General features: G+C 40.6%; 1 protein-coding gene across 2 annotated transcripts in view; it reads right to left on the bottom strand.

Moving 5' to 3' along the window:
* CHD1 (chromodomain helicase DNA binding protein 1) overlaps positions 1 to 21,493 on the bottom strand; it is a 143,766-nt gene that overhangs the window by 64,735 nt on the left and 57,538 nt on the right. For both annotated transcript variants that reach the window (XM_089679116.1, XM_089679117.1), the window contains 5 exons: positions 11,985 to 12,112; positions 11,156 to 11,372; positions 5,096 to 5,185; positions 3,352 to 3,542; positions 3,078 to 3,266 (listed from right to left, as the gene is read on the bottom strand). In XM_089679116.1, coding sequence (XP_089535242.1) covers positions 3,078 to 3,266; positions 3,352 to 3,542; positions 5,096 to 5,185; positions 11,156 to 11,372; positions 11,985 to 12,112 — 815 coding nt within the window. The remainder of the gene's footprint in view (positions 1 to 3,077; positions 3,267 to 3,351; positions 3,543 to 5,095; positions 5,186 to 11,155; positions 11,373 to 11,984; positions 12,113 to 21,493) is intronic.

Genomic DNA, 21,493 nt, shown 5'->3' with positions numbered 1-21,493 from the left:
TTAAGTGAATGCCAGAGAGCTCAATTTGGTCTCATATGACCACAGCACTTTCTCCCAATCCTTCTCTGAATCATTTAGATCAGTGGTTCTTAACCTTGTTGGAGGTACTGAACCCCACCAGTTTCATATGCGCATTCACCGAACCCTTCTTAATTGGAAAAATAAAATATGATTTTTAAAATTCAAAACATAGGTATATATTTATACATAGGTGCACAAAATGAACAAAACCGTTAAGAACAAAGAACAAAACCATTAAAACATGATTTTCACACAAAAACAAAAACATAATAATGAATATTTACTGCACGAATCATATGAGTCGGGTGTGGGTCTTCACCTCTGCCGAACCCGCGAGACTGACTCACTGAACCCCTGGGGTTAAGAACCACTGGTTTAGATGTTCATTGGCAAACTTCAGATGGGCCTGCGGGTGCTGCAGGATTTCAATCCATGGCGGTGTATTGTGTTACCACAATGCGTTTGGTGACTGTGGTCCCAATTGCCTTGAGATCATTCACAAGTTCCTACCGTGCAGTTATGAGCTGATCCCTCACTTTTCTCATGATCATCCTTACCCCATGAGGCAAAATCTTGAATGGGGTGCCAGACAAAAGAGCAATAGATGGTTATTTTGTATTTCTTCCATTTGCGAATAATGGCTCCAACAGCTGTCTCCTCCTTACCAAGCTTCTTGCTGATGGTCTTGTAGCCCATTCCAGCCTTGTGCAGATCTACAATCATATCCCTGACGTCCTTTGACAGGTCTTTGGTCTTGTCCATGATGGTGAGGAAGAAAGATTCTGTGGAGATGTGCCTTTTATACACACAACGAGTGGTCGTTAGGAGCACCTTTTTTAAATTGACAGGACTAATCTGTGTACAACATGAGCATAGAGCCAGTCTGTAGGAGCCAGAATTATTGTTGGTTGGTAGGGGATCAAATAGTTATTTTACTCACTGAACTGCAACTCAATTTATAATATATGTATTGTGTTTTTTCTGGATTTTTGATTGATATTCTCTTTTTGTCATTTAAAATACACTAATAACGTATACACCTTTTATACACCTTTTATTTCTTTGTAAGTGGACAAAGTTACAAAATCACATTACAAAAAAAAAAAAATACAGGCAAAATTAGGAGCAGTCAAATCTGTTTCCCAGAGTACATTACAGGACACAGGAATTTTGAAATTATGTCTGGGTTATAAGCAGCTACCACCTTCAGGTGGTTGAATACTAACAAAAAAAAGGCTGCAGGGACATACCCTATATAACACCTCTGACTCCCAGTTAGTCTCAGCTTTATAGAAAGCAATAAGGAGATCATAAGGAAGAGTCCTATGTTATGTGTTATTTGCCAGGAAATAGAGTTTAATGATAAGAAATCTTAATGCTATCTTAATCGTACAGTAGAGGACGCAGGCTGAGTATTCATAGCCCATGGAACGTCCTCAAGCAATGAATGAGAAAGGTGGGCAACAACTAGGTAAACAGAATTGTTTCAATAGGTTCAAGAACAAGGGTCAATAGACCCAACTTCAGAGTGTCCCTGCAATAACCTTGCAGTCAAAAGCACTAGTGATAAGATATCTTATCCATCTTCTGATGGTGGACTTCAAAGCAGGGTGTACCCTGCGAGGTCCTGGAGGACAGAACAAATAGGAAATCAGTCTGATTGAAGCTGTGTGGTAGACACTATTGGCTCTGATTAAGTCCAGACAATGAAGAGAGATTTGGGTGCTTTGGAGTAGAGCAGAAGGAAGACTATATTCTCAATGAAATGGAAGAACGATAACACCTTGGGAATAAAGGATGGTCTTGAGGGTAAAGACAACCTTGTCTTTGTGACGTATGAGGAACGGCTCTGTATGGAACAGAGCAATAGCAACCAAAAAGCTACTTTGCAGAGGAGGTTATCGAAGGAATATACTTGAAGGGTTCAAAGGGTGGTATCTGCAGGGCAAAAAGAACCAAGTTGAGATACTGTGGAAGCACAGTATTGCAATGCGGGCTTCACGAAAGGTACACCATGAAGAAAAATTTTCATAAGAGAGAACCAAGTCAGAGGTCTTTGAAAAAGACTAGACAAAACCTGTCCATTCAAAAGTGCCAAGTTCTGGACAAGACCTGATTGAAGGAAGGCACGAATGCGAATCAGAGAACAATATATTGGACTGAATAGCCTGTATTCACACAAAAGTAGTATTTTCTGGTATGAAAGTAGGTCCTTTCAGAGTGGCTTTTCTGGTTTTCAGCAAGGACTTAGAGACCATATTTTAATATATGGGCTTGAACAGCTATGCTGCTAATGCTTGGGGACTGCAGATCTGGCCTATTGGGAGAAGGACACGGATCTTCTGCTAGAAGTTCAAGTTTGTTTGTTTACCTGGCATCTGAGGCCAGCACTAGAGGATCCTTGGCCCAGGCTACTAAAAGAGAAAGTTTGTGGTTGAATCTGGAGGTTATGATATCTAAATCTGGAGTCTCTCATTTCTGACAGAATATTTAGGATGTCTGAGTGAAGGGCTCATTCCCTTTCATCCAGGTGGTGGCAGCTGAAATAGTCTGCTTTCCAGGTTTCCAATCCTGGACTGTGAACTGCCGAGATCACTGGACAGTGAGTTTCCACCAATAAGTTTATCTGGTTTGTTTTCATCAAGGCTGCAAGACTCCTGGTGCCCCCTTGGTGGTTGATTTAAGCCACAGCCTTAGCATTGTCTGACTGCATAACCCAAGGAGTCATAAATCTAAAAAGACGCTCTGTGTCCTCTGGTGCACGATTAAGAAACGTGATAGTATGGAAATTTGAAACCTGCATTAACTGACAGTTCAATATTTTTAACAAGAGGTTTTTTAAGGTAGTCAGTGTACCTGGAACAGATTTCCGAGTCTTGCGGACTCTGGAAAGTAAAAAACTCTGGCACAGAAGTCTTATCAAAGTACACAAGAAATTGTCAGTTACTAAGTCTGTCCCCCAGCTGCGGCTATAATGTGTAGCTAAAATTGCCACTATAGTTGAAATGACCCTTTACAGTGAGAGAAGAAAAAAAAAAATTACCAGTTCTACTTACTTATAGTACTGTTTCTGCAGAGCACTCATCTCCACCCTTAAAATTTGCTCTACTTTTGCTGGTAATGATTTCTCTACATCTTTTTTAACTCTTCTTAGAAGGAATGGCTCAAGTTCTTTGTGGAGGCTGGCATAGCCGTATTCTCTGCCTTTGCCATGTTCTTCTTCAAAGTCTTCCCAGGAAGAAAATCTAGAAAACAAAGCAACACTGTTAGCTACGTTCTTTAGGTATTGATCAGGTTTTATAAATAAATAAAAGTCCCTTCATAACTTACTTTTCTGGCATGATGAAATGAAGCAGGGACCATAACTCTTTCAGCGAGTTCTGCAATGGTGTTCCAGTGATAAGAAGTCGATGATTAGACTTGAAATCTATCAGTGTCTTATACAGAAGGGAATCATCATTCTTCAACCGATGAGCTTCATCAACTCCTATGAAAGCCCAGTTAACGCCCCCTAGGAAAGACTAATGAAAGAAACTGTCAGTAATGTATTCTATTGATCAATCAATCCAACAAGACCTTCTACATTATAATTTAAAACACCTAAACCTTCAAGTTACATAAATTAAAAGTGGTCATTCCAGGTAAATTACACAAAAAAAAAAAAAAAAAAATGTATAAAAAGAATATGGTATACACCAAGAACACACACGTTTCCCTGTCAGGGTGAAATTATGAGATAGCTAGAACACCATAGCCTGCAAAGATGGTGTAGTAACTTCTGACATGCGAACCTCTCCTCCATAATCAGAGGCTACTCTCTGAGAGGGGCTTGCATGTGTGAGTCTGGCAGACAGTATTGTCCAGCACAGGGACAAGACTCATTTTCCTGACATAGGGAGAACTCCCGCCCGTTCTCAGTGATGAAGACCCAGTAGTATCTAAAAGGTGTCTACCACAGTCTGACGCAGGAGACCTGCCAAAGATGGAACACTATAGAGAGAACCACCTGTCATAGAAGGAAGTTTAGGAAAGGAAGAAAAGAAAAGAAAAAAAGAAACCCAGGATACAGGGGGCAGGATCCTTACTAGCCACCTATGTAGAAACACCAGAAAGTAATAAGGTCAGCAGGGTCCAGGTATGGCACTCACAGAGATTGTTAAGGATACTCTGAACTGTATGGCTGCTATATAGAGACCAGCTCAAGCAGCAGCGTAGTGAGGAATCTCGATTAAAGACACTAAGACACATTTTCCGGTGTCTATTCCTCTGTAGATGGCAGCACAATCCTACAGTAACTAAATAATTCTGGTAACCTTCAAAGAGCAAGAAAGCAGCCTCTGAATATCTTTCTGATTTCCTTGAATCCTCTACCTACTCTGAAAAGGGAGCAGAATTCAAGTAAATGAAAGATATTTGCATTCTTACAAATGCTTAATTTTTAAGTAATGCATAGGGAAAATATAGCATACAATTAACTAGAAATTCATACAAAGAGAAGAAAAATCTAAAGTGGTATTAAATAGAAAACCAAAACGTAATATATTGCAGATTATCAATCGTTCGATGTGGTGGCTGCATTAGTATTTTTTTTAAGCATATCATCCCTCTGTATTCACCTGGTAATCTGGCCAATAACACACCTGTATTACAGTGCCCACACTCTCGATGCAGGAGCACAGTGGGCACCTATGGACAGCAGCATTGTCAGTCTGGAGGAGGGAAGTGTTAGATGTACTCTTAGATTTAAATAAACTAACAAATTAAAGCCAACCTTCAGCTAATACTTTATCCCAAAAGCAAGAAAAAAAAAAAAAAGTTTTCTGCAACTGCTTATAAAGGTTTTACTTAAATAAAAGTGCCAGTGTTGAATGGTTCATCTCATCTCTATAAATTGCAAGGTAACTTGTTCTTTTGAAAAACAGACAGAATGGCTGGATTAACAGATGAAAAGAAAATAAAGTCTAAAATAGAAGACTAATGCAGCCATCACATCTAAGAATTGGTAAGCTGCAATATAAGAAATGTTTGCTTTTGTGTGTAATACCGCTTTAACTAAATGTGACAAATTACTTACTTTATCCTTAAGAAGGATCTCATAGGTTGTTAATAAAACATTGAATTTTAACCTCTTGGTCTGCAGGTGCATCCACTCATGAGTTCTGATCTGAAACAAAACAACAAAATCTATAAAAAAATAGAACAGACCCTGGCCATTTTCAAATAGATTAAACCCATTGTCACTGACATAACATATATATGTGGTGCTGCGAAGTGGCCCTTCTTCCAAGAGAGCTAATAACACTATTATAATTAAGCATATTAACCACTTGCTGACCGCCTGCAGTATTTTTTTTTTACTGTGGACAGGTGGCAGCTACAGGCAAAGGGACATCGCTATGCCTATACTAACACAGGGGAGCGAGCCTCCACTGATCACATGATCACAATGCTAGCAAAGCTGTTATGAATCAATCTAACTCATAACAGCTTTGCTTCTGATCCTGGAGAGCTAAGATTGGCCCACAGCTCTCACGATACATGGACCAATACAAGCACCCTGTACCATGTGACCAGCTGGAGCAAATCACAGATCACTGTATTTTGAACTGTCATTAACTTAACCCATTCACTACAGTTCAAAGGAAGGATTGCAGAAGAAAACAAAATAAAATCCCTGATCACTCCCCAGAGTAATAGAATGTTGTTGGTAAAAAAAAAAAAAAAAAAAGGAGGGAAACATTTTTTTTTTTTCTTTACTTGCCAGCCGCCTGCCCCCAATGTGCGATGCATGAGCCCCCTATGCCGGTCCAGGGAGAGAAGAGAGAACACCGACACCAGATAGCGTCAGGGTCAGGTAGCACCCCTCCCAGCTAGGGTCAGCTAGCGTTAGATTGCCCACACACTATCGCACTCACACTGTAGGTCGCTGATCACCACCAATACTAGTATAGTGTTTGTATGGATCAATATATTGATCAAAGTGAACTATACTAGTGCCTCATTAGTATAGTGTACCCAAAAATGCAGTGTTAGCAGGATCAGCTCCGCTATCAGCACTAGCGTTTGGCCCCTCAGTTGTTTTCCACGGCAGATTTGTACCAATTGATTGTGGGCCAAAGCAATTTATACACACAATACATCACTGCCCACCCAAATTCAGCTCTTGCCAGACAATTCACATGGAAAGCTATCACGGTTTCTGAAAACGTTTTTTGGGCCTAACCCTCAACATGGGCATTACAAAAAAAAAAGAAAAAAGAAAAAAGAATGAATTGCGGTCATACTGGTCCACAGACCTGATTAATCATACGCCTCTGTTCTCTGCTTTTACATATATGCCCAACAAGGACCAGCAACGTACTGATATATCACTGGACTTTGAGTGGCTATACTGGGACGATGTCCACAGCTACAGGCATCATCCTGGTATCTTTTTTTCAGCTGGTGGTTGGCTTTCATGAAAAAGTAATCCTAGCGGCTAATTAGCCAATGGATCGCTTTACAAACAGCGGGAAGGGACGTTACCCCTTTCCGCCACCTTTCATGGCTACCTTGGGCTCTCCCACCTCACCGGGAAACAGAGAATGCAGTCGGCATTTCCGTCAGCTGACCATAGAGCTGATCGGAGACCAGAATGGCTCCAATCATCTCTATGGTCTAAGAAACCAGAAGCTACAAGCATTTCATCATTTCGGTTTCGCCGGATATAAATAGTGCCATTTCTAAATTGGGAAGCATCTGATCACACCGATGCTTTAAGGGCAGAGGTGAAATCTAGAGTCTAATAGATCCCAGATTAATCAGAAAAGAGTACCTGCCTATTGCTATCACAGGGAATATTTACATTCCCTCTCGAACAATAAAAGTGAAAGGGACAGTGTAAAATAAAAAAAAAAGCAAAAAGCAAAAAACAAACAAAAACAAAAAACAAAAACAAAATTCACACGCACCCCAATCCCCGTCCTGACGTGCAAAGGTAAATGCAAGCGTTGGTCCCTTGTCAGTATGTAAACAAAGATTGCACCGTGCATGTGAGGTATCACCTCAGATGCCAGATTGAGGGCAGTAATTCTAGCACTAGTCCTCCTATGTAAATCTAAAGTGGTAACTTTTAAAGTCACCTATGGATATAAAAACATTTACGTAGTTTGTCGCCGTTGCATGGCATGTTTGGTATTTGTGTACTCGGCGTAACATCATTTTTTATATTATCAAATGATTGGGCAATATATTGTGCAATAAAATTAAAAAAAAGAGTACACACACACACACACACACACACACATATATATACATATACATACATACACACACACACACACACCATAGTTTGTAGACACTATGATTTCCACACAAACCAATTAATATACACGCATTGGAATTTTTACCAAAGACATGTAGCAGAATAAATTTTGGCCTAAAATTTATGACCAACAGTTTATTGGATATTTTTTATAACCGAAAAGTAGAAAATATTTTTTTTTTTTGAGTCTTTTTTTGTTTATATCACAAAAAATAGACCCAGTGGTGATCAAATTGTACCAAAAGAAAGCTCTATTAGCGTGAAAACAAAGGAAATGAATTTTGTTTGGGTACAGCGTTGCATGACCACTCAATTGCCAGTTGAAATAGAGCAGTGCTGCATAGCAAAAAATGGCCTGGTCAGGAAGGGGACACGGGTAAACCTTCCGGAGCTGAAGTGGTAAGAAGCAGAACTAGCTATAACATTTATATACAGCACATCAGATACAATTGCTTCAAATAAGTGGCTGGGCTCTGCCTCAAGTAAGCAATCATTCTGTAAGTGGCAGACACAGTCCACATGCAGTTGCCATGCACCTGGGCAGGAATAACTGCTTTTTGGCTTAAATATGTTTGAAAAATTATCCTTTAAAGAACTGCCATTAGGTCATGCTACAATCCCAGGGGACCAAGTGCATATAGCACGTGGTTCTGTTCAAATATATCCCTTAGTTTCTAAGCAGGGTGGTCGGACAGGTTTCCCCCTGGCAACTTTGCTAAAAAGGGGGACAGGAAAATGAAAAACAACAGTGTTGCGGTGTTGCTTCATGTAGAAAATTATCGCTTTGGTGCCTCCCTCATCGCTGCCAGATGTTGAGTGACTGTCTTCTGGAACGGAGTTGCTAGCCACTGCTGCTGGTCTGAAAAGCTGTGCTATTCATCCACCCCCTTTTGCCCTCTCAGCCATTCACAAAACTTCTACTACTAGTCCCCCCATAAATCACTGCATTCTGTGAATGGACAGTGGAGATTCTCTCATTCAACTACTCTTCCTCCACTCAGACTGAAGAAGAGGCAGTTTGAGGAGAGATCTCCAATGGTTGCTTTCACATCTCTCTCAACATTTCAGTGACAATTTTGTTTTACCACCATTTGGTACTAATAATAATAATATACTGCTTCAGGAATTACTTGCTTGCATAAAAACCTCAATATCTTTTTAGAGTTCGAGATATAGGGGGTGTATTTTCCTGCCCAAGCAGAACACTTCAGGTAAGCCTCCTTCAGTCTAAGGGCCAAGTCACACCAGTGCATTGATCTGCGTTTTAGCGCTGCTGTAAAATGCAGATCAAAAGGAAGGACATCTGAAAAACAATTTCCAATGTGTCCAATTCACACCATCATTTTTTTGTGCTAAAATGCAACTAACGCAGTTTTTGCACAACGCAACGGTTGTAAGCGGATGTCAACACAACGTATAGGATTTCCTGTGAGAATGCAGTATGCTTTGGCACATGCTAAAATGTATGTCAACAGATGTCAGCGCGCAACTAAAATGGATGGAAATGTACTTCCATTTTTTATACATTTTAGCACAAGTCAGTGTGAAAGGCCAATTCACACCACTGCAAGGATTAGCGTTTTAGTGCAGCTGTAAAATGCAGATCAACAGAAGGACATCTGAAAAACAATTTCCAATGTGTCCTATTCACACCATAATGCTGCATTGACTTGCGTTGTGCTGAAATGCAACATGTATGCATTTTAACGCAATTTATTTATTTCAGGTACTTCTATAGCGCTGTCAATTTACTCAGCGCTTTACACATATATATATATTGAACATTCACATCAGTCCCTAACCCTCAAGGGGTGTACAATCTAAGGTCCCTAACTTACATTCATACATACACACATTAGGGCCAATTTAGACAGGATCCAATTAACCTACCAGCATGTCTTTGGAGTGTAGGAGGAAACCGGAGCCCCCGGAGGAAACCCACGCAAGCACAGGGAGAACATGCAAACTCCATGCAGGAGGCACCATGGTCGGGAATCGAACCCATGACCCATTTACTGCAAGGCAGACGTGCATGCAATGTATGTAAGTGGATATAAGCAGATATCAGCACAATGCACGCACAGGATATACTGTGAAAATGCAGCACACTTTAACGCGCGCTAAAATGTCTGTCAACGGACGTTAATGCACAACTAAAATGCATGGAAATATACATCATTTTCTAAAGTAAACAAAAAATGAATGAGCGCAACTTGTCATACAACTAGATACAGGTTAGATATACGATAAGCTAATAGGAAGCTGCTAGCATAAAAGGCATACCTCGGCACCTCAGTAATATATGTAATCTAAAAAAATGCAGCACTAAAATTATATTGACCATCAAGTGCAAGCAAAAATGTTCAAAATGAAATGTTCAAATATATTATTCTTTCATATAGCACATTAGAAGTCCTGTTAATGAGAAAGCGTTCCAAAATTGCAGTGGTCAAGGTGATGTGATATACTCCTGCTTACTCCATAGGGTGATAGTACAATAATGCACTTACCAGAAGTACATACAAACTGGGCGTTGTATGTAAATAATCCGTGGAGACTTCGGGGTCTGGTCACCGGAATGGCGTCCTCTAGGGCTGCAGCAGACTCCCAGGGATGGTGTCACTCACACTTGGGGGTCATCATAAGCACACCAGAAGGTCCACCGCCGTTCAAACTCCAGGATCCACTCCTCCCTAGTTAGCTCGAGATAAATGAGCCCGGGAGGCAAAATGGTACTAATAGTGTAATCTCGTTTATTCGATCCAAAAAGTAGTATAAAATTGCAGGGCACTCACATGCACAACAGTAAAGAGGTTATTCCATCAAACCTTCAAAAAAGCATAAAATTCAAACATCTGGAAGAAACAGCGTCAAAATAGGGGATTCCCCTGACATGTTTCGTGCTATAACGTGCGTTTCGCACGAAACATGTCAGGGGAATCCCCTATTTTGCCGCGGTTTCTTCCAGATGTTTGAATTTTATGCTTTTTTGAAGGTTTGATGGAATAACCTCTTTACTGTTGTGCATGTGAGTGCCCTGCAATTTTATACTACTTTTTGGATCGAATAAACGAGATTACACTATTAGTACCATTTTGCCTCCCGGGCTCGTTTATCTCGAGCTAACTAGGGAGGCGTGGATCCTGGAGTTTGTACGGCGGTGGACCTTCTGGTGTGCTTATGATGACCCCCAAGTGTGAGTGACACCATCCCTGGGAGTCTGCTGCAGCCCTAGAGGACGCCATTCCGGTGACCAGACCCCGAAGTCTCCACGGATTATTTACATACAACGCCCAGTTTGTATGTACTTCTGGTAAGTGCATTATTGTACTATCACTCTATGGAGTAAGCAGGAGTATATCACATCACCTTGACCACTGCAATTTTGGAACGCTTTCTCATTAACAGGACTTCTAATGTGCTATATGAAAGAATAATATATTTGAACATTTCATTTTGAACATTTTTGCTTGCACTTGATGGTCAATATAATTTTAGCGCTGCATTTTTTAGATTACATACATCATTTTCTGTACAGCTTACCACAAGTCAATGTTAATTTGCTCTTAGATAGACGAGCACCCAAAACATTAGGCTGAACTTGGCTACAACAGATATGGGAATGTATACACCATTTGTGAAACTACTAAAATACAGGCAACAAATCAGGTTAATTTCACTTAACAAATCCAGCCTTAATCTCATTGGTTTTTACAGCACACAGCATGACAGATACGTCTTTACAAGCATAGATATTTTTTGACTGTGAGGATCTACAAAGGATAATGTGACATCCACCATAAAGACTGTAAAGTTGTTTGATAAACATACCACATTCCTGCTATTAATATCCCCCAAATACACAACAGCATTCATTAAAGGAGCCCAGATCTGAATTTCTCTTTGCCAGGAGGTTAACGTTGAAAGGGGAACAACAATCAGAAAAGGTCCATACAGTTGGTGTTCGTGGAATAAGTAATTTAAGAAAGAAATAGTCTGAATTGTTTTTCCCAATCCCATTTCATCAGCCAGAATGCAACTGTTTCCTCTGGAAAGAAGAGAAAAGAAATGTCAAATACACTGTTATAATAGTTGTTTAATCATTTTACCTTGTTTTCCCAAAAGAATGTTTCTGAGATCCCAGATGTCAGTATTCTACTACCCTACACAATGAAGATAATTTACACGTTATACTTTGGGAAGGCAAAAACTTTAAAAACTTATCTCAACGTGTACTCCCCATGTAGGGGCGGGTCTGCTCCCTGTGCTCTGCAGCACTTCAAATCATGCAGTCAACCCCATAGAAGACTACCCTAGGTATTTCAACTACCTAGCATGCTCAAAAACAAAATGCAGGAACCCAAGGATTTCTAGGCAGTGGATAGAGGAGTCTGAAGTACATCATCTGCAGCGGACTTTTACACAGCGTTCTTACACCATCTTCAAAAGATTCCACCTTGAGAGCAACCATTTTTAAGATAAACTGTATTACTTGTTTTTAAACAGCAACACCATAGTTAATTGGGCCTACTATTTTATAAGGTGTGATTGTATTAATACAAGCATAGCTAACTTTAGACTGGGAAGGCACTATCAATCATAAGGAAATACATCCAACCTCTGACAAGCAAAAGTATAAAAAAATAAATAAATATCTTACTTGCACCACGAGTGAGCAAGCCAGTTTAAGCCATTAAGCTGGTAGTCCCTAAGCTCCATTACATCCGTTGCTCCAATATAGGATGGCTGTTTCTTCAGAGCAACAAACCTTGGCCTCAGCTTCAAAACCTGGAAGAAAATTTTGAAATAGCTTAAAATTAAAGAACTGCCAAATGCAGTACATCTGTACCTTACTCTTTTACCTGGCAATTGTTTTCTAGTTTTTGCCAGACATTCCTGTGAAACAAAATTTCCAACCAACAAAAAGTTCAGTTACTCCTTGGTTTAGCATCACTGCACATTGGTGATTAGTGAAAATGATGAGGTTAAGGCAAAAAAAAAAAAATCATAGTGGTGCAGTATGTTAAAAATGTATTAAATAATATTGCACTTCCCCTTAAAAACATATTAAAATCACTTGCAAAAGCTCCGATTTTAATACATTTTTGAAGGCAAGTGCAATATTATTTTAATAAATCAATACTTTTTAACATACTGCACCATAAGAGGTGTATTGATATCTCTCCCCATATGGGCAAGGTTAATGCGCCATGAAAATATGGGAGCCCTAAAAAAGGTACCATACCCACCCCTTAATATTGGAACCAAGGGAAATACGAGTGGAGTCTCCCTAGTGGTCTGGAGGTGAAGGAAGCTTAACCTATTGGTGGAATCTGGATGGATTATCAAATACATGTGATATGAGTCCAATATGGAGGTGAGAGTTCTGTGAGCACAGAGGTGCCACTTTATTGTGTGAAGTTAAAAAGCAGCGTTTATTAGGGTGTTGGATAACCACCATCAACAAGAGATTTATGACTCTAATATCATAGTGTGGACTAAATGGACTGATTTATTTAACACATGGTATATTTGTTGATTTATTGTGTTTTAGTAGGGTTTATGTTTCTGGATTCATTTTTAATTTGTGCCACAAGAGGTAAACACGATGCTTAATACGTATAATTACTAGTGACGTATACACATTAACATTTTGAAAGCAGCGCACTTTGCACTAATATGGGTAATTTTGTATCCTTAAATTACTATATTTTTTTACTAAAATTTTGGTACTTGATAAGCCGTTGCACAAATATCATGTGACATAAAACTGGAACTACCACCAATTTATTGTACAAGGTGTCTGCTTTCATAAAATATACAGTGAGGAACAGAAGTATTTGAACACCCTGTGATTTTGCAAGTTCTCCCACTTAGAAATCATGGAGGGGTCTGAAATTCACATTGCCACTCAGAGAGAAAGCAGGACTTTGCAGACGCACCAGTGAGAGATTAAGGAATCACCTCATTCACAAACTGTATGTAAAAAGGGTAACTATCCGGATACAAAAGCAGTCTTTGTTTGAAACCCTAACATCATTGGACCCTACCAACATTAACCAAATCAAGAATGAATTGGAAACTTTACAAAGACAAAAACACAAAAACTTGCCATGAATGGGAAACAAAAAAAACTTCAGAAGCTGCACCAAGAGCAGACCTTTTGGATACAACTAAACATAAAAGCAACCCAACATCTACACCTCTTACCATCAGTGACCTGGCATCTAATCCGGAATCCCAAGGGATCCCTTGTGTAAATGCTGACCTGACTGAAAATGTGGATATAACAGAGGAACTTGGAATCAACTTGTCAAAGCATAAACTTTCCGAACCAGAATTAACCATCCTCTCCAAAGGCCTTACATTCTGCCCAACCACCAAATTGGATCATTTACAAGTACTGTCAGATATGGAGGATTTCTTCAGGAGACTAAGGCTCAAAGAATATTTCCACAATAATGAAAGGAATCCTAGGACAATGGAGTGCTACACAAAGAAAAAGAACAGCTGCTTCACACCTTTAGGACACAACCCCAAGCTGGACACCTATATTGATAGCTTCAGATTGTGAGCTACATCCCTAATATCCACCCAGCAAAAGAAAATTCTGTTTCACCACTAGAGCGAAGGGCTATACACGATTTGCGCAACATTCAGGCCATCACCATCAAACCAGCGGACAAAGGGGGAGCAGTTGTTGTGATGGATACAAACAAACAAATACATACAAGAAGGCCAGAGGCAGCTGGAAAATGCCATTTACTATAAAAAACTGGATTATGATCCGACCCAGGACTTTACAAAGCAATTAAAAGGTCTCATTAAAACACTTCCAGCCCACCTACATTAAGAACTTATAAATCCGATTCTGGATCATCCAGAAATCGGGGACTTCTACATGCTGCCCAAAGTCCACAAGCCAGGAAATCCAGGCAGACCCATCATAACAGGTATGAATTACACTCACCGAACAAATCTCAGGCTTTGTAGAAAAATTTTTAAAACCGTTAGTCATGAATACTGCTAGTTTCCTGCAAGACACAACTGACTTTCTGAACAAGATCAACAACATACAGCAATTACCAACTAATACACTTCTAGTGACTATGGATGTAGTATCCCTGTATAGTAATATCCCTCACAAGGATGGATTAGCTGTATGTCACAGATAATTATCATCCTCACCAAACAACAAATACACTGCTGAGGATGTTACACAGCTCATTGAATTCATACTTACACACAACTACTTTGCTTTCAATAAAGACATCTATCTTCAATGTATGGGCACTGCGATGGGAAGTAAAATGGCACCCCAATATGCAAATTTATTTATGGCTGACCTGGAGGAACAATTCCTGAACAGCATGGAACAAAAACCATACAGATACTTTCGCTATATTGATGATATTTTCATCATATGAACAGAAGGCGAAGAAAACCTAAAACAATTTTACTCATTGATGAACACTTTTCATCCATCAAACTAAAAATGGAATACTCAAACACACAGGTCAACTTCCTAGACACCACAGTATACATCAGGGATAATACGCTTCACACCTCAATATACAGGAAACCCACTGACAGATGCAACTAACTCCACAGTTCCAGCTTCCACCCCAAACACACGAAACGTGCCATCATACACAGTCAGGCCATTAGATACCACCGAGTATGAGACAAGAGACAGAGATAAACATCTCGGGACACTAGCAGACTCCTTACATAAGAAAGGTTACAAGGACAAAACTATCAACACCCGCATAAACACAGCCTTGAGAACCCGAAGGGAAAACCTACTTCAGTAGAGAGAGAAAAAAAACAAACAACCGTGTACCTCTAGTAACCACATACAACCCAGCACTAGAAGGAATAAGAAAAATAATCAAAGATTTACAACCCATCATAACAGAGGATGGAACTCTGAAAGAAATATTCCAGCAACCCCCAATACTGGCTTTCAGACAACCCCCCAACCTCAGAAATAAACTAATCAGTAGGAAACTTTCTTCTGATTATGTCACAAATAATGGAAGCAAACCCTGCAATAAGAAACGCTGCAAGCTGAGCAACCAAATCAATCCATCAAAAAGTGTCAGACACTCAAAAGGGATCTTCAATATTTCCGGATCATACAGCTGCACCTCCAGTAATGTCGTGTACCTTACCCAGTGCAGAAAATGCAGCAAAGGATCTTATGTTGGCGAAACAGGACAGAAGCTGCAAACAAGGATGAATTTGCACAGACATACCATCAAGGAACATAAAGAAGATGACCTCTGCACACCTGTAGGACACCATTTCACACAACCAGGCCACAATATGGAAGACCTCAATATTTTGGTTCTGAAAGGAAAATTCAAATCCATCCAGGAAAGAAAAACATTTGAACTAAGAATGATAATTCTATTTGACACAAAAGATAACAGCCTTAACTTGGACATGGGATTCCTCAACCATTATCCAACAGTTTTATGACTATTAGCTGAAGCTTGACCCCCCCCTGTGTGAGTGTAGTATCCCCCCCCCATCCCCCCTCGCTTTTGATGTATCTTATCTGTAGCCTTTTTTTTTTTTTCAATCCCTTCTAACATTCTGCTTAAACTTTGTGATTTGTAATAGTACTGTTTGGACTTTGAAGAAGGGGACATACCCCAAAAGCTTGTCCTCAAAATTGTATGTTAGTGCAAATAAAAAAAGTATCACGGACAGTACTCAATTGTTTCTGCCACTCAGAGAATTTAAAAAAAAATTTCAGGAAATCGCATTGTATGATTTTTAAAGAACTTATTTGTCTTGCACTGCTGAACATAAGTATTTGAACACCTGAGAAAATCAGTGTTAATATTTGGTACAGAAGCCTTTGTTTGCAATTACAGAGGTCAAATGTTTCCTGTAGTTCTTGACCAGGTTTGCACACACTGCAACAGGGATTTTGGCCCACTCCTCTAGACCGGTCAGATTTCGGGGCTGTAGCTGAGCAATACGGAGTTTCAGCTCCCTCCAAAGATGTTCTATTGGATTTAGGTCTGAAGACTGGCTAGGCCACTCCAGAACCTTGACATGCTTCTTATGCAGCCACTCCTTGGTTATCCTGGCTGTGTGCTTCAGGTCGTTGTCATATTGGAAGACCCAGCCACGACCCATCTTCAATGCTCTGACTGAGGGAAGGAGGTTGTTTCTCAAAATCTCACAATAAATGGCCCCATTCATCCTCTCCTTAATACAGTGCAGTCGTCCTGTCCCTTTGCAGAAAGCACCCCCAAAGCATGATGTTACCACCCCCATGCTTCACAGTAGGGATGGTGTTCTTGGGATGAAACTCATCCTTTTTCCTCCAAACACGACGAGTGAAGTTTAGACCAAAAATTTCTACTTTGGTCTCATCTGACCACATGACTTTCTCCCATGCCTTCTCTGGATCATCCAGATGGTCATTGGCAAACTTCAGACGGGCCTGGACATGTGATGACTTGAGCAGGGGAACCTTTCCGTGCAATGCATGATTTGAAACCATGACGGCGTAGTGTTCTACCGACAGTGACCTTTGAAACTGTGGTCCCAGCACTCTTCATGTCATTGACCAGCTCCTCCCTTGTAGTTCTGGGCTGATTCCTTTCACCTTTCATCACCTATCAGTGATACCCCACGAGGTGAGATCTTGCATGGAGCCCCAGTCCGAGGGATACTGACAGTCGTCTTTAGCCTCTTCCATTTTCTAACAATTGCTCCAACAGTTGATCTATTTTCACCAAGCTGCTTGGCAATTGCCCCGTAGCCCTTTCCAGCCTTGTGGAGGTCCACAATTTTGTCTCTGGTGTCTTTTGACAGCTCTTTGGTCTTGCCCATGGTAGTAGTTGGCGTCTGACTGACTGTGGGGTGGACAGGTGTCTTTAAAGAGCTTAGACGGGTGCTACTAAGTTAGATTAATGAGTGGAGTAGTGTAGCAAACTTGCTCATCATAGATTGACACAGAGTCCCCCTTTTTATTAAAAGTATTCATTTATCCTTTAGTCTCCTTCCCCCTCCCTTCCTGAGAGGCACAGTGACAGATGTGTGCGTGTTAAAAGTCACTAGCAGGTAGAGCAGCAGGGGGTCCAGAGCTACAAAGCCCTCCCAATAGAGATAGAGCCTCTCAGAGACAGGCTGTTCAAAAGCCTGTGTAAACTCTCACCTCCTAACAGAGATAAGACATCTTCTCCCAGGAGTTGAAAGAGATTGTAACCTCATAAAACCTAACAGCATAAGTGACAGAATTAAATGAACATTACTCAGTCAGTTTGTCCCCTATGTTTCATATCATGGATTATGAAGCTGTTGGTTTTAAATCAGAGTCCGCCCGACGATCCCGCCCTAAACAGAGTATTGGCCAGCCACCCCCCTGCTGGGGAACTTTAAAAACACAGGCTAGCAGGCCTATAGTTAAGTTGAAGACATCCCCTATCTTTCCATCGTAACAGCGGGAGATCAAAGACCCTTTCGCTCTGCAACTTGGATCTGCTTACCTCAAAGGCTTAAAATGGCAAGTAACTTAACCTTTTAACATCTCCCTGTTATCTCTTTGCTGTGCGGTGCTGTTTTCTATATATATATATATATATACATATATATATATACACATATATATATACACATATATATATATACACATACATACATACACAGTGGCAAGAAAAAGTATGTGAACCCCTTGTGATTACATGGAGTTTTGCATGAATTGGGCATAAAATGTGCTCTGAACGTTATCTAAGTCACAACAATAGAAGAACACAGTCTGCTGAACATAATACTACACAAACATTAGATGTTGCCATGGTTTAATTGCACATAACATGTAAACATTCACAGTGCAGGGAGGAAAAACTATGTGAACCTTTGGACTTAACTAGTTGACCCTCCTTCGGCAGCAAGAACCTCAACCAAACGTTTCCTGTAGTTGCAGATCAGACCTGCACAACGATCTGGAGTAATTTTGGACCACTCCTCTTCACAAAACTGTTTCAGTGTAGCAATATTCTTGGGATGTTTGGTGTGAATCGCTCTCTTAAGGTCACACCACAGCATTTCAATCGGGTTGAGGTCAGGACTCTGACTGGGCCACTCCAGAAGGCGTATTCTGTGCTGTTGCAGCCATTGTTTTGTTGAATTACTTGTATGCTTTGGGTCATTGTCCTGTTGCATCACCCATCCTCTGCGGAGCTTCAGTTGGCGGACAGATGGTCGTACGTTTTCCTGCAAAATGTCTTGATAAACTCTGGAATTCATTTTCCCATCAATGGCAACAATCCGTCCAGGCCCTGAGGCAGCAAAGCAGCCCCAAACCATGATGCTCCCTCCGCCATGTTTTACAGTGGGGATGAGGTTTTGATGTTGGTGTGCTGTGCCTTTTTTTCTCCACACATAGTGTTGTGTGTTCTTCCCAAACAACTCAATCTTGGTTTCATCTGTCCACAGTATATTTTGCCTGTGGAACATCCAGGAACATCCAGGTGCTCTTTTGCAAACTTCAAACGTGCTGCAATATTCTTTTTGGACAGCAATGGCTTCCTCCGTGGTGTCCTCCCCTGTACTCCATTCTTGTTTAATGTTTTCCTTATTGTAGATGTGTCAACAAAAATGTTAGCATGTGCCAGAGATTTCTGTAGGTCTTTAGCTGACACTCTGGGATTCTTCTTTACCTCATGCAGTATTCTGCGCTGTGCTCTTGCAGTCATTTTTACAGGACGACAACGCCTAGGGAGAGTAGCAACAGTGCTAAACTTTCTCCATTTGTAGACAGTCTGTCTTACCGTGGACACATGAACATCAAGGCTTTTGGAGATACTTTTGTAACCCTTTCCAGCTTCATGCAAGTCAACAATTCTTGATCGTAGGTCTTCTGAGAGCTCTTTTCTGCGAGGCATGGTTCACATCAGACAATGCTTCTTGAAACCAGAAAACCCAAAACAGGTGTGTGGTTTTTTAAGGGCAGGACAGCTGTCAGCAACACATCCAATATCATCACACTGATTGGAGTCAAGGTTGGCTCACTCCTGGCTCCAATTAGCTCTGGGAGAAGTCATTACGCCTCACATACTTTTTCCTCCCTGCACTGTGAATGTTTACATGTTATGTGCAATTAAACCATGGCAACATCTAATGTTTGTGTAGTATTATGTTCAGCAGACTGTGTTCTTCTATTGTTGTGACTTAGATGACATTCAGAGCACATTTTATGCCCAATTCATGCAAAACTCCACGTAATCCCAAAGGGTTCACATACTTTTTCTTGCAACTGTATGTATGTATGTATATGTATATATATATATATATATATATATATATATATACAGTCATGGCCGAAATTGTTGGCACCCTTGATATTTTTCCTGAAAATCAAGTATTTCACACAAAAAAGGTATTGCATTAACACATGTTTTGCTATACACATGTTTATTCCCTTTGTATGTATTGGAACAAATATAAAACAGAGGCAGAAAAGCAAATATGACATAATGTCACACAAAACCCCAAAAATGGGCTGGACAAAAGTATTGGCACCCTTAACTTAATATTTGGTTGCACACCCTTTGGAAAACATAACTGAAATCAGTCGCTTCCTATAACCATCAATAAGCTTCTGACACCTCTCACCCGGAATTTTGGACCACTCTTCCTTTGCAAACAGCTCCAGGTCTCTCTTATTGGAAGGACACCTTTTCCCAACAGCAATTTTAAGATCTCTCCACAGGTGTTCAATGGGATTTAGATCTGGGCTCATTGCTGGCCACTTCAGAACTCTCCAGCGCTTCTTTGCCATCCATTTCTGAGTGCTTTTTGACGTATGTTTGGGGTCATTGTCCTGCTGGAAGACCCAGGATCTTGGACGCAAACCCAGCTTTCTGACACTGGGCCCTACAGTGCGACCCAAAATCCTTTGGTAATCCTCAGATTTCATGATGCCTTGCACACAGTCAAGGCACCCAGTGCCAGAGGCAGCAAAACAACCCCAAAACATCATTGAACCTCCACCATATTTTACCGTAGGTACTGTGTTTTGTTCTTTGTAGGCCTCATTCCGTTTTCGGTAAACAGTAGAATGATGTGCTTTACCGAAAAGCTCTATCTTGGTCTCATCTGTCCACAAGACGTTTTCCCAGAAGGCTTTTGGCTTACTCAAGTACATTTTGGCAAACTGTAGTCTTGCTTTTTTATGTCTCTGTGTCAGCAGTGGGGTCCTCCTGGGTCTCCTGCCATAGCGTTTCATTTCATTTAAATGTCGACGGATAGTTCGCGCTGACACTGATGCTCCCTGAGCCTGCAGGACAGCTTGAATGTCTTTGGAACATGTTTGGGGCTGCTTATCCACCATCCGGACTATTCTGCGTTGCAATCTTTCATCAATTTTCCTCATCCGTCCACGACCAGGGAGATTAGCTACAGTGCCATGGGTTGCAAACTTCTTGATAATGTTGCGCACTGTGGACAAAGGCAAATCTAGTTCTCTGGAGATGGACTTGTAACCTTGAGATTGTTGATATTTTGCCACAATTTTGGTTCTCAGGTCCTCAGACAGTTCTCGTCTCCTCTTTCTGTTGTCCATGCTTAGTGTGGCACAGACAGACACACAATGCAAAGGTTAAGTGAACGTCTCTCCTTTTTATCTGCTTTCAGGTGTGATTTCTATATTGCCCACACCTGTTACTTGCCCCAGGTGAGTTTACAGGAGCATCACATGCTTGTAACATTCTTATTTATCCGCAGTTGTGAAAGGGTGCCAATACTTTTGTCCAGCCCATTTTTGGAGGTTTGTGTGACATTATGTCGAATTTGCTTTCTTTCCTCCCTTTTTTTGTTTTGTCCCAATACACACAAAGGGAATAAACATGTGTATAGCAAAACATGTGTTAATGCAATACGTTTCGTGAGAAATACATGATTTCCTGGAGAAATATCAAGGGTGCCAACAATTTCGGCCATGACTGTATATATCTCTCTATCTATCTTAGTTACATCTCTCTCTGAAAATATTTTATTGCACCTGTGACTCTTTTCGTAATAAATCTTTCTGAAAGTGTTAAACTGTTTCTAAAGTGCTTAAATGCAATTTACGAATTCCTGCCTCAAAAAGAGACGCTAATGTGTTTGTTTAATCCTCTGCCCAATCAGTCTGCGGTGACCGTA

The sequence above is a fragment of the Staurois parvus genome, unplaced genomic scaffold (genome assembly GCF_062004578.1).
Source record: "Staurois parvus isolate SC_StPar_1 unplaced genomic scaffold, SC_StPar_1.0 ptg000218l, whole genome shotgun sequence".
NCBI lineage: Eukaryota > Metazoa > Chordata > Amphibia > Anura > Ranidae > Staurois > Staurois parvus.
The sequence above is the reverse complement of the archived record's forward strand: the minus strand, read 5'-3'. Positions and strand labels throughout refer to the sequence as shown.